General features: G+C 39.9%; 1 protein-coding gene across 2 annotated transcripts in view; it reads right to left on the reverse strand.

Annotated features, from left to right (window-relative positions):
• Window positions 1–13,401, reverse strand: part of LOC141778620 (atrial natriuretic peptide receptor 1-like) — an 89,136-nt gene that overhangs the window by 38,748 nt on the left and 36,987 nt on the right. For both annotated transcript variants that reach the window (XR_012596111.1, XM_074652988.1), the window contains exons 3-4: window positions 8,826–9,013; window positions 3,502–3,615 (exon numbers count right to left, since the gene is read on the reverse strand). Coding sequence is in view for 1 of the 2 variants with exons in the window: in XM_074652988.1 (XP_074509089.1) it covers window positions 3,502–3,615; window positions 8,826–9,013 (302 nt within the window). In the remaining variant the exon portion in view is untranslated. The remainder of the gene's footprint in view (window positions 1–3,501; window positions 3,616–8,825; window positions 9,014–13,401) is intronic.

Raw genomic sequence — 13,401 nt, forward strand, 5'->3', positions numbered from 1 at the left:
CAGATCCCATGCTGGTTATGTCATCCCCCCCGCCTGATTACATTTAATGAGAGTTCCCCAGAGTTCAGGCTGGAGACGGATAAATGAGGACGAACAGAAAAATGATTCTCTGTAGTATTTCCACATTTTTATCCCAAAAAGTAAAAATAAGTTATCATGAGAGAGCTTCTGTCAGGGTGAGCAGAAGACTCTGAAGACCGTTATACATGCCTGTACAGGTAAAAGGTCGTCTGTAGATTAGAAAAGTACATTATGATCGTCATGTGACTGTTGGTTGTGTTGTGTTTGCTGCCATCTGTTTCCTTTGATGTATCCTGTTTCTCCACAGGGATCACTGAAGTGTCATCTTATTTATGTTGGTGTGTGTGTGTGCGTGTGCGTGTGCGTGTGCATGTGCGTGTGCGTGTGTGTGTGTGGTATCGAGCTCTGTGTCCGTTAACTACATTAGTGTCCCTCAGCCGTCTGTTTTCTGCTGATTAACTGGCTTCACAAAGCTGCCAGACAACCAGCCACACACGCATACGGTGGCTGATAAGGGACAAACTGGAGGCCCGTAATACAATTGAGCAGATTACAGCATTAAAGCGCTGTACACATGCCGCGTCTAAAAACGCGTGGAAAACGCCAGCTGTGCCGCTTTTTTTTTTTTTTTCTTTCCAATGTGCTTGGTTGTTGCGCTCCTGTTGCGCCTGCTGTTAGTGAGCAACCAAAACCTGCATGCTGCGATGGCGATGAAGTTGCGGTAATCAAGACAAAGATTTCAGGATGTCTTGCAACTGCTCAGAGCCAACAAATAGTCCGACATACAACCCATCGTAAAACGGTGTTTTTTAGAACATTTGTTCTTTGCACGAGTTAAAAACCGAGCTATTACACGAGCTTTAGAGCTGCCGGTAGGCGGATTTTGTTACCTTTGGACAGAGCCAGGCTAGCTGATATGGTATCAATCTCCTCGCTAACTTTACGGCAGAAAGTGAATCCCAAAATGTCGGTAACACTTTATATAACTATCATTTATAAATGGTAAATTGATAGTTAATTAAACATAGTTAATAGTTATTTAACTGTTAACAAACAGCAAAATGATAATTAATCATTATTATATTTATTATATATATTATTATAATAACTGTTAATTTATAAATAAAAGTCACACAATCAGTGAAAGTGGCTAACAACCTAAATAAACAGTGTTTTATTATTAGATTATCTGTCACCTTTTTGTTTCATGTCCACCCCATAAACATCCCAGGATCACTTTAGAAAAGCATTTGTGCTGGTCTGCACACATTCTCACCAGCTGTTTTATATATATATATATATATATATATAAATAAAATGGATGTTTCTTGTCCGTGTGTATCGTTTACACATCTGGCTTCAGGTTTCGGTTTGTTGTTTCAAGCTTTAAACTTCCAAACTGTCAGTAATGTGTGAGAGATCAGAAATGCACGCACACACACACACACTTTGGATGTCAGAGCTCTGTGGAAATACAAAATGTGTAGCACTTCCAAGCATGAACTCAAGGACCTCCTGTCCTTTACAAAATACCACAATATATCTGTCATCTGTACGTCACCCTTTTTATGTATAGACATCCGTTTCATTAGAATTCCACCCTTCTCCTCTGTGTTTCTGTTTATCAACGAAAAGTCTGCTCTCTGCTTGTAATCACACGGAGGAGTGAACTCACTGAGAGATTACTGGACAGACTTCACACACAACCTGTCATCGCCGGGGAAAAGGTGTTATTGTCATGTAAACTGTTTAAACTGGCTAAAACAGATCCTCCACGACGGACGATTTGTTTGTTTAACACAGAGAGTAAGTGATACTTGAAGGATATGTCTGTTGATAATCTAGATTTTTCTTCTCGTCAAACCAACAGTGATTGTATCTGCTAACAAGTATTGTGTGATACATCTTCTTCCTCTGTGCCATTGAGCTCCATTAAAAAACACATCAATGAGCCACACTGTTGCACTCATGGCTGTATTAAGAGAACTGGATACAGCGTTGTAGGCGGGCTCCGGTTCATTCCTATGAAAGTTGCTCAGTGGCGCATGAAGACTGCTAAATGCTAAATGTTTATTCCAGGTGATAAAACCAGCAGCACTTGGCACGGTGGGTGTTGTGTTGAGCAGATCTGTGATTCTAGGTGTGAGATCTGTGTTGTCTCTGTTTTTCCTTCATGCTTTTGTTTCTCTTCCCATCTCTGTCTCTGTCTATCTCTGTGTGTGTGTGTGTGTGTGTGTGTGTGTGTGTGTGTGTGTGTGTGTGTGTGTCATGTTCAACCTTTGTGCAGGACAAAGCGACAGGATAAGATCAGCAGACTAAATTACTTTCTGTAAACTGAATTGGCTCAGTCATCCAGCTGCTCCGACAGCTCCGACAACACTAATTACACATTTGCATAATAATGTCTTTTATTTCCATCTATAGCTACATTATTGATATTTTCCAGTGTTGAGATTGTCAGGTGCGTTATGTTTAATAACCTTATTTCCTCTGTGTATATTGACTCATATTTGTCCTGAGGATGGGGACGTTTGTCTGTTCAACACTGATGTATTTGTAAAACTCTTCACTTTTCCTCTAATGATGTAATCAACTGCATTACTAACAAAACAAGCAAAACGTCTTTACTTGACTTTTTCTGTTTTACCACAACAGCTTGAATATGTCCAGTCAGGTGTCTGAGAGGACTACTCCATATGACTGAATGGTCTTTCATGGTTTTAGCTTGTAGAAAGTCCTCTTTATAAATAGAACAAAACGCTGTCCTATGGTTCAACCACACTGACAACTGAAAGATACAAAGATCTCACTGAGCAACAGCTGAATAAGAGTAGAGGAAATCACCATCACCGTCATTGATAAAAGAAACTTGAAGCTGAGCATCAAAACGTGTTTTCCGACCAAACAGTTCTGAGGACCCCCTGAGAGGAAATGCCAACTGGGGAGTTCCCCTGATACACACCATCAAGAGATTTTTTCTGTTTGCATTCGCACTGCCAATAGGAACACTAAAGTGATCGCACACATCTCTAATGGCTAATTCGCTACGTTTCACAAGCCCTTCATGCGTGTACAAACAAACAGACGAACCAAGTTGAAACAGAACCTCCTTGGCAGAGGTAACTAACTGGATGTTGACCTGATGTTAGCAGATGTGTTATCTTGTTGGAAATGCGATCGTGAGTGACGGGTTGTATGTGGGTTTTGGCAGGCAGTTGCTGTCCCCTCTTCCGGGTACTGCGTACCGGCACTGAATCTTTTAGTGGTACGGAGTACCGGACCGTACCGGCCTACTTTCAATCACCACTGTGTTACTTACCTCCATCGGCGATAGATAGTGACTTAACAGACATTTATTTACATGAAAACCTTCTAGATTGCCACGGTTAGGTAAATGGAAAAAGCTTTTATCATTCAAATACACATGAATATTTTATATTTATGCTCACTGTGTCCAATCACCAGCGCACACACACTCACCAGTGACTCCTCTATGGTGTAGTTGAACATTTTCCTGGCGTCGGTCTTCAGGTTGTTGACAAACTGTCTGTACTCAGGATTCTGGGGCTCTCGGTACGTCAGGATCTTCACACTCTGAAAACAGGAAGAGAAAGATTTTAAATTGCTTTCCTGATAAACACGGACCGATCACCACGTACAGTACATGTTTTATAAGTTGTAACTATAAAACGTATAAAAGACAACAAGTTAACAGAATGAATGGGGAATTACTGTAAATGGGTGTTTCCTCGTGTTCTCTGATTGCATTTGGAAGGGAAACAGGAAGAGGAGTTGCTGCTCTGTGTTTACACCTGATATCATCAAACTGTGTGACATTATCGACCGGTGAAAAGTGCCAAGGCATGCCAGGCGTCAACAAGAAGGCATCTGGCCAACCTGCAGCAGTCAAGGTCAAAACTGGTGTTCAGATTTGGGTTTTAATATTTGGCATTTTGCCTGTGAGATTTTGCCAAATAGACGTCATATGAAGTAGATGACCTGATTATGCAGGGATCAGACTACACAATGGTTTTGTCTTTGGAGATGGCCACTGTGTCAGATTAAGCGGCCATAAAGTCAAGGCCGAGAGACATACATCAGACCAGCAACACATCATCCAGAGTAGGCTCTCACGACCACCAACAACCGCGTGTCCCTCAAAGACGGTATCAGAGTAAACAGAAGAAGTTGAAACATGTCTCCAAACTTCTACTTTGAACAAACCAATAATAGTAATAACACAAGGTGGCGAAAAAAATCAATGTATTGTGGATTTTTATTCTACGATATTGAGATTTTTTAATGCCAGAATCGATTTATATTTGCTTCATTTAAGTCTATGCAGAGGAAGAAGTCTGAAGTCTGAGTAACGTGACGCCATATCCGTTCCGTATGTGTCAAAAACAAAACAAACAGCAGCGAGCCGCAGTGAGCTGAGACGAGAAAGCTGAAAACGGCGGAGAGGTCTGAGTGGATACGACCTGCACGACCACATGTTAAATCCAAATTGGAGTTAATGACCCAAGCTGTCTCCCTGTATGTTCTGCACGTCTTTATCTGAATTCCTTCCCTGTGAGAAACCGGCTGAATGTTGCTTCACTCTGTCAACCTGTTGTCTCTCTAAACACACCGATGTTATTTGAGTGCAGCTCCTCTGTTGTCTTTTGTCCTGGTGACCAGTGATCCACACCACAGCCCGGCTCATCCTTCATCTTACTCAATTGTTATGTGACCACAGACAGGCGGAGCTTCACTCTGCTGCATACTCATTCTGCTCCACCTGCAGAACCACCACCAGCTGACTCGGTTAGCAGCAATGCCAACGATGCTCTGCTGCTGCTGCTGCTGCTAATGTCACATAAATAATAAGTTAATCAACCTGATTTCCATATATGCATTTTGTATACACAGTTCCCTATGTTAACATCTTATTTTGAAAAGCAGACGTAGTCCCACTTGTATACTTCCTCTAACTTCTCCAGGGTCGTCGCTAGCTCTCCCGTCAGCTCCGTTCTCTTTATACATCCATGGTCAGCTCCATCGGGGCCGTTTGAATGCATTTAACATCAATGTCAGTATATGGGTGCTCTACAGTTGTAGCGTCGGCTGATTTGACCACGGAGATGAGAGTGACGGCTGGCTTGACCGCACGTTACCGTAATACGATAACGTTTCCTGTCCATGACAGAGTGAGCATGCAGCTTTAGCCGTGATGTCTAGCTCTGCTTTTCCTGGTAATGTGTGAAACCCAAAGTGTTTCCATACTTTACTGGATGTGTAGTGTTTACCACTGTGGATTTAAAATGTGAAGGTTCAGGTTGTATCGACGTTTTCTACTTTCTCGTTCCAGCCGGCTGCGGTTTGTTTCAGATGACGGATAAGGGACAGATATGACGTCACGCTACTCAGACTACAACAATAAAAGCGGTAACTTCCTTCTACCTACGCATAGATTCATATGAAGCAAATATATTGATTCTGGCATTAAAAAAATGTATTTCAAAATCATAAAAAAAAAAAATTGCGATACACAGGTGAATCGATTTTTTGTTCCACCCCTATATCGGAAATGAAAAAGTGGTAAAAAGCCATCCCTAGTTCTTTTTACAGACACTCTCACTACAAAGTGAACTCTAAAAATGAACCCTAGTTTCATGTAGGTCTGTTTTTCTGATCTAACACCGTATGACAGTCTGGGAATTTAGTTTAGTTTTGCCATCTCAAGAAATCAGTTCTTTGATTGTTCTGTTTTCCTGTTTCTCCTGCTGTCTGGAGCTGCAGCGAGGAAATGACTCATAGAGAGAAGAAAGAAAGAGATGGAGAGAAGATGGAGATGCAGGAGGTGGAGGAGAAAAACATCCAATTTGTCATCCGCCTGCATTGCTGTGTAACACCTCAGAGAAGTGTGTGTGTGTGTGTGTGTGTGTGTGTGTGTGTGTGTGTGTGTGTGTGTGTGTGTGTGTGTGTGTGTGTGTGTGTGTGTGCGTGTGTGTGTGGAGGAGGGTCAGTAGAGAATAAAGCCAATTTCGAGTACAAAAGAGAAGTAGATGGAGATGAGAGAGGAAACACTTGAGAGAAACCTGGAAATCAGGTCCTGTGAGCGACTGACGTCAAACTCTCAGAAGATGCTTAACCCTTTGCCCTCCAGACTGAGCAACACTCAGCATCGGTGAGAGCTCAATGTCTGTCACTAAACTTGACCTTTGATCCTCCTGTGGTGTTGGGAAAAGAACATTTCACAGGAGAAATTAAATTTGCCTAACAGCCTTCTTCTTTCCTCTAGTAAGAACTATTTGAACAAATCAGTATAATTCAGACACCAAAATGTATTATTCATATTTATATTTATTATATTCATATGTTCCCAAAAGAAGAAGAGAGAGTGTTGCATAACAGGGGAGAATACTGTTGAACTTGGATGTTGAAGTTGTTTACCAGTGCGGAAAAGCGTCGAATCATTATTGAACCACAACGGTGCAACTGGGCTCTAAATATTGAGTTAATCTGTTTTTCTTTGGGCTGGAAGAGGTATGCAGACATATTGTAAATCCTGGTTTGGTGTGAAGCAACAAGTCCTCAATATTTTACCTAATGGCATCTGCAAGATTTCACAGACTGGAGGAAAACAACCAATCAGAGCTGAGCTGGAGTCTGCCGTCTCTGAGCAGCTGTCAATCACTCGCAAACTCCGATCAAACAGTCAAACTAGGCAGCGCTGATCTTATCAGCGCTGCCTAGTCTGAAATGACCTGTGATTGGCCAAAATCTTCCATCACGGGCTAGATTTTTTAAAGACTGAAAACAGAGCCACGAGGAGGTGCAGAAGTCTACTTATCTCTCAGAACACTTGAATTACAATATGCTGAAAGGTTATTATGAAATTTTTGTCCAATGATGCCCAAAACATTTCTGCCTACTGCAGCTTTAAGTCACAAACAAGTCCGCAGTGTACCCATTGGATGTCCAGACAACTATCACTGGATTACTTTGATACTAAAGAAATCTTAAAAAAACATGATGATTCTCAGGCAAGTTCTGTAGCGTCTTTTTTGTGAAATTTCTAAGAGATAATGATATCCTCGGGAAGTGTAAGTCACACTGATTCTAAAAAATATGACTCATGTCTGTGTTCACATTTCACTGAGTTATGAAGAAGAGAAGGAGGGAGAGTTTTGACTCTAATTAACCTCACGTAGTATCTTTCCTGGATTAAATCTGGATTTTGTTATTAGAAAGAAGTGATGTGTAAAATATTTTTATAGCAGGCTTCTCACTATTAGCAGGCGCTGCTCGTCACGTTCACCAAGAGAACTGACGTCACTGGCAGCAGATTATATCAGCAGTCACTAATTAACTTTCATTCTGTAACGGCTAAAATGAAAAGTCTGTCTGTCGTCTGGTTAAAGTGCGCTCTGGTGAACAATAAGGTACAGACGTCAGTGGGCTCCAGCTGTTATTTCAATGTGTCACATACACTCCGTAAACACTTTACATCCTCTGTTGCTTAGCTCGTTTTCTAGTTGGAGATGCAGTTTGACTGTTTCTGCCTTCTAACACAGCAAACAGCGATTATTGACAGCATGTGAACTGATGACTAATGCTGCTGTTTTTCTGCTGAGGACTGGTGAGAGCGTCCTGATGTCCTGATCTGGTCGTCCTCTTTTATTTCTATTCAGAGTATCGGATACATGTTCCAAGAAGCTGCCCTCTTTCATTCCATTGAAAGTTTTCATTATCATTGGACCTCGTGGCTCAAATTGTGTTTTAAAGGACAGGTTCACAATTTTTCAGGTCTGTCTTAAAACAACGGTCAGGTTCCAGTTTGAGCATTGAAACAGCTGTAATTATTCCTCCTGTTCATACTAGATATTAAAGGGCAAGTCCACCTGTGTTATTTTCCTTTACTTTCAAATGGAAACGCCCACTCAGCCAATGCAAAAAGCAGTGACCTAGGTTATGGATAATGTGAATGCATCAACAAAATCACGTATTTGGGCGTTAATTACAGCGCCACCATGTGGCCGATTGGGGTCATATTTCTTGGGAAGCACGTACACATCATTTCCAGTTATTGGGCCAAGTTTCTAGCTCATTCCAGCTAACGGCAATTTGAGCCGATGTGGCAGACAACAAACAATAATAATAAACCGGCACAAACTCAATACAACCCTAATAAACAATAAAGATTATCATGAAGGAGCAAAAACCAAATACACACGGCCACAAATGTAAACAGGTAACAGTAAGGTGCAATCAAATCAAATCAAGTGGGCATTTTCCAACATTGCAGTCTTCTTACTACAAAATTCCCTTCCCTATTTGTGGAGCCGTGGTGGAGATAACTCAAAGAGGAACCTTTGTACTTAAAAAATGTTTTTTTTAAAAATCAAAATTTGCAAATTAACTACTTCACAACAGCCGAAGTCTCATATTTGCTTCAGCTAAACTTTTGAATGTATTTAACGGAGAACTGTGGATTTTGTCTTTCATCATTTACACTAGAAGTATGCAAGGAAAAGATCTCTTAATGTTACAGCAAGCAAAAACAGTTTCATTGTTCATACTGGCACCTGACAATTGTTTTAAGACAGACTTGAAAAATTGTGAACCGGTCCTTTAATCTGTATGAAGGGAGAGTTGGGTCAGAGATGACCTCTAGTTGGGAGCCCGTGAAGCCCATTTAGTGTGTGATGTTGGGCTACACCTGACTTGACCTGAAAGCTCATGTGTTTATCTAAAGTTAGAGAAAGTGGAGTGAGATTCATTCAGAGAATTAATGTGTGTTTTGTTAATTAACTCTGTACCTGGAAGGCCTCCTTGGCGACGGCGTCGTCCTCGTCTTCGCGGGCCCACGGCTGTCTGCGTTTGGAGTTCAGACTGTCCCCAAACACATCGACGTAGAAGAAGACGTACTCCTCGTGAGGAAGATCTGCCTGCCGAAACTCAACCATCAACTTCCTGAAGATGTCGGGTGAGCAACAGACGAACATCACTGTGAAAAAAAGGAGACAATCACTTATATTGTGGTGGGACAGACATGGACAGTGTAAGTTTAACTTTTCCAACACGTGGATTAGAATAAAGCGGAGTCAGAGTTCACTGAAGTGAAAAGGTCTGAGTCAACAACAACTTTGAGAGGAATCAACTACAAGTCCCAGAGATCACTGTGATAAGAAACAGCTCATCAGAGAGCTTCAGATAGTGTTGCTGTGTAGTGTGCCTGAGGATGGCTGAGGTTAGAGAAGGAACTCAGTGGATAAATTCAGCTGCTATTGTGCAGCACTCTCAATATGTTAAAAACAATATGTTAAAGTGCAACATCAGAATTTTAGATATTTTTCATACAAAGTCCCCGATTCCAGGGGACCAAAAGTAATTAAGAAAACTGGACAGAAAGTTTATTGTGGAGATGATGAAACAGGACATTCAGACGATCAGACCCTCAGGTTAGACTAACCTTTTGGGAAGAGCCAAACAGTAAAATTATGACCCAAACATCCATCACAGTTTACGACCCACTTCCTGCTTCAACTTTACTGTTTGGAGATTGTTTGGCTTTTTTTTTGTATCTTAGTTAGAAATCCAGGATAATATCACCAAGAAAGAGAATTAAAAGAAAGGAGAGAGCTACTTCCACTAGCAGCCACACATTCCCACGACAACCTATCTCCACCACCATGTCAGAGAGCTTCACTGGTATGACTTGGGCTGCAGTCGAATAGTCTTTTTTGCTTAGGAAGGTTCGTAACGGAGTGAAATGACCCGGAAGTATCAGCCATGGTATGATCTGGTAGAATCCTCTAAATGCTGAGGAAAGGAGCTTCAACGCTTCCTTTCTTATCTCCTTTAGCATAGGATACACTGGACCATCCTTTACCAAAGGAAAGGAGAGAATAACATCCCACAATTCTTTGCGGCCACAACATTTAGAGCGATTTAGAGCGAGAGAAATTAATATGAGTGGACAGTGACAACCATTTCGTTTCACTTTATTTTTAATTATTTATTTTGAACATGTAACAAATAAGTGAAAAAAACAAGAATAACAAATAAAATGAACAGTAAACAAACTGTCAACAAATAATCAACATAAATTAATATTACATTTTATTTTATTACAAGTACAGCCGACACATGTCCCTACCCCTTCACCATAACTCAAACTATTTACTCAATATTTGTCATATATTCCTTTTTTTATTTCAATTCCAGCCTTGGTAATGAAGTAATTTTTATCAGTTGTCCACGTTAGGTTAGATAATCCTTTCTTATATATTATGTTGATGTGAAGTGTTCCAGCAGCAGAAGGACCTGTGGTATCTCTCTGTCACACACCGCGGGTGAAGCAGCCTGTCACTGAAAAAGCTAAACGGGGTGAACATGCACCTTTTGTAGTCCATCTTCAGATCATTGTAGTTTCACAATGGCAGACCCGCGTCACTAACATCCGCCACAATCGCATCATAATTATGGAGCCCAGTGTAAGTGCAGTCGGATCCTCTCAACACCACGGTTGGCTTTTGTCCTCCTGAATTCTTCTTCACATCTTTCCTTGACCTCATGATGTTTTCCATCGAGGTCAAGGAAAAATGGTTAGGAAAAAGACATTAGGACGTAATTATTTGTTTTTTGGACCGCAGCCTTGGATTACAATCTGCTGCTTATTCCCTCCACACATTTGTCATTCATCATCACGGCACAGCTTTATAATTTAGCGCAAAAAAAAATTAATATAAACGAAAATTTTAAATGAAAATCGGCAACTCACTTTGTACGTTAAAAAAATAAATAAATTACCATAACTATGCAGACGACACACAAATTTACATAACTCTATCACCAGGAGACTACAGTCCAATACAAGCACTGAGTGAGTGCATTGAACAAGTCAATAATTGGATGTGCCAGAATTTTCTTCAGCTGAACAAAGACAAAACTGAGGTCGTAGTTTTTGGAGCCAAAAAAGAAAGATTAAAGGTTAGTGCTCACCTACAATCTGTGATGTTAAAAAGCTCAGACCATGCCAGAAACCTTGGTGTAGTCATGGACTCAGACCTGAGCTTTAACAGCCATATTAAGACAATTACAAAGACAGCCTTCTATCACCTGAAGAATATAAGAAGAATTAGAGGACTGATGTCTCAGCAGGATTTGGAAAAACTAGTCCATGCATTTATCTTCAGCCGACTTGACTACTGTAACGGCGTCTTTACCGGTCTTCCTAAAAAATCGATCAGACAGCTGCAGCTGATTCAGAACGCTGCTGCTAGAGTCCTCACTAAGACCAAGAAAGTGGATCACATCAGTCCAGTTCTGAAGTCTCTACACTGGCTGCCTGTCTCTCAGAGAATTGATTTCAAGGTACTGCTGCTGGTTTACAAAGCACTAAATGGTTTAGGGCCAAAATACATTTCTGATCTTCTGCTGTGTTATGAACCATCCAGACCTCTCAGGTCATCTGGATCAGGTCTGCTTAGTGTCCCCAGAGTCAGAACTAAACATGCAGAAGCAGCGTTCAGTTTTTATGCACCAAATATCTGGAACAAGCTCCCAGAAACCTGCAGGACCGCTCCAACTCTCACTTCTTTTAAAACAAAGCTTAAAACTTTCCTGTTTGCGGGTGCCTTTTATTCTGACACTGCACTATAACTTTTACTCTTTTGAGTTTTATGCAATTTTAGCTTCTATCCTAGCTTTTATTTTTACCTTGTTTTTATTTTCTAATCCTTAATGTTTTAATGTTTTTAATTATTTCTTAATGTTCTTTTGCATTTTGTCGCAATGTTCTTGAATGTTTCTGTAAAGCACTTTGAATTGCCCTGTTGTTGAAATGTGCTATACAAATAAAGCTGCCTTGCCTTGCCTTGCCTTACGTTTTCACTTGTGAAAAAACAAGCTTGATCTGCAATAAAAAAAAAATTATAAATTTTTTTCCTGCAAGATGTTGCAGATTTTTCTGTGGCTGCTTTTCCCGCTTTAAGGGACTTTTTGTTTTATATTTAACAGTTTCATCTTTGTTTCTTTGTTTTATATTTAACGGTTTGATCTTTGTTTCTTTCATCAACATTTTGTTTCTATCTTCTGCAGGTTTCTTACATTACTGATTTTTAATCAACCTACAACCCAGTCTTGATATTGGTGCAGCTTACCGGGTTTACAACTTGCAATGAGCTGTACGAGGTTTGGCTGGTGTCTTCTTTTGTTGTTGGTCATCATCTTCTACACACACTTCTACTCCTACATCCTGGGACATGTTCCTGATGTGTCATGGACAGTTGCTTTTCTCCACCATTACAACTTTTTCTTCTTTCACCCACCTCTCCCATCTTCCCTCCTTCTTCTGTCGTTTACTAGGTGGCTCAAATGACAGTGAGCAGTGGACCAAACAGATTCTTCTTCACCTCATGTCAGATTGTCTTTGACTCAGATTGATTTATTCTCATTTTTCAGCTTCACAACGAGCTTCTCTGCAGGCATCAACACTGCTTTGGTCTCCATGTTGAGAGACAACAGATATTTTTGTGCATGAACAAATGACGGCACAAGAAACACTCAAGCAGCTGATCAAGACATTATTTTTGGTCTCTTAAAACTTGCATGTTATGCATCTAATTCTGACATGGTTCATCTGGTGTGGACACACATGCTATAAAGTGGTGGACACACTGCTGCCTGCAGGTGACAGAGAGTCTCAGGTGGATTACACTAATGCAGTCTTTAATCCAATTTTATTTTCAAATCCAATCTCAGCCTCTCCAAGAGTGGGAAACCAGATGTGTAATTAGTTTTCATGGCAGCTCTGTTACTATATATCATTACATCAGATATTTAATATCTTATAATCAGAATTTGAGCATTTCTGTAACGTTAACTTCTTCATGCTGATTTATACCATGTCACGTTTGGCCTTGTCAGCCGACACAGAAAATGACAGGAGGGAGCAAAGCTTACAATATATCACATTATATTGTCTGTATATTGTCTATATTTCTGTTTTAATTTGCTTCTATATTATCCATTGTTTATTTATTCTTCTGTTTAATTTTATGTATTTATTTTTTATTCATTTTTAAATGTATTTATTTATTTTTGCATTTATTTTTTATTCATTTTAAATGTATGTATGTATTTATTTATGTATTTATGCATTTATTTATTTATTCCTGCATGATTTTCCCTTTGCATTTCGCTTCTTATTTATTTCCCCAAACTTATTTATTTCTGTATTCTTTTCTTTATACAGTTCTTTACACATTTTATCAAGTAATTAATGATTACATTTATTTTTAATACTATTTTTGCTAAATTTAATGACATTTATTTATTAATTGAGTCATTTATTTATTTATTCATAATAAATAATAAATTGAACTTTCCACA

This window comes from Sebastes fasciatus, chromosome 12, assembly GCF_043250625.1.
Source record: "Sebastes fasciatus isolate fSebFas1 chromosome 12, fSebFas1.pri, whole genome shotgun sequence".
NCBI classification, from domain to species: Eukaryota; Metazoa; Chordata; class Actinopteri; order Perciformes; family Sebastidae; genus Sebastes; species Sebastes fasciatus.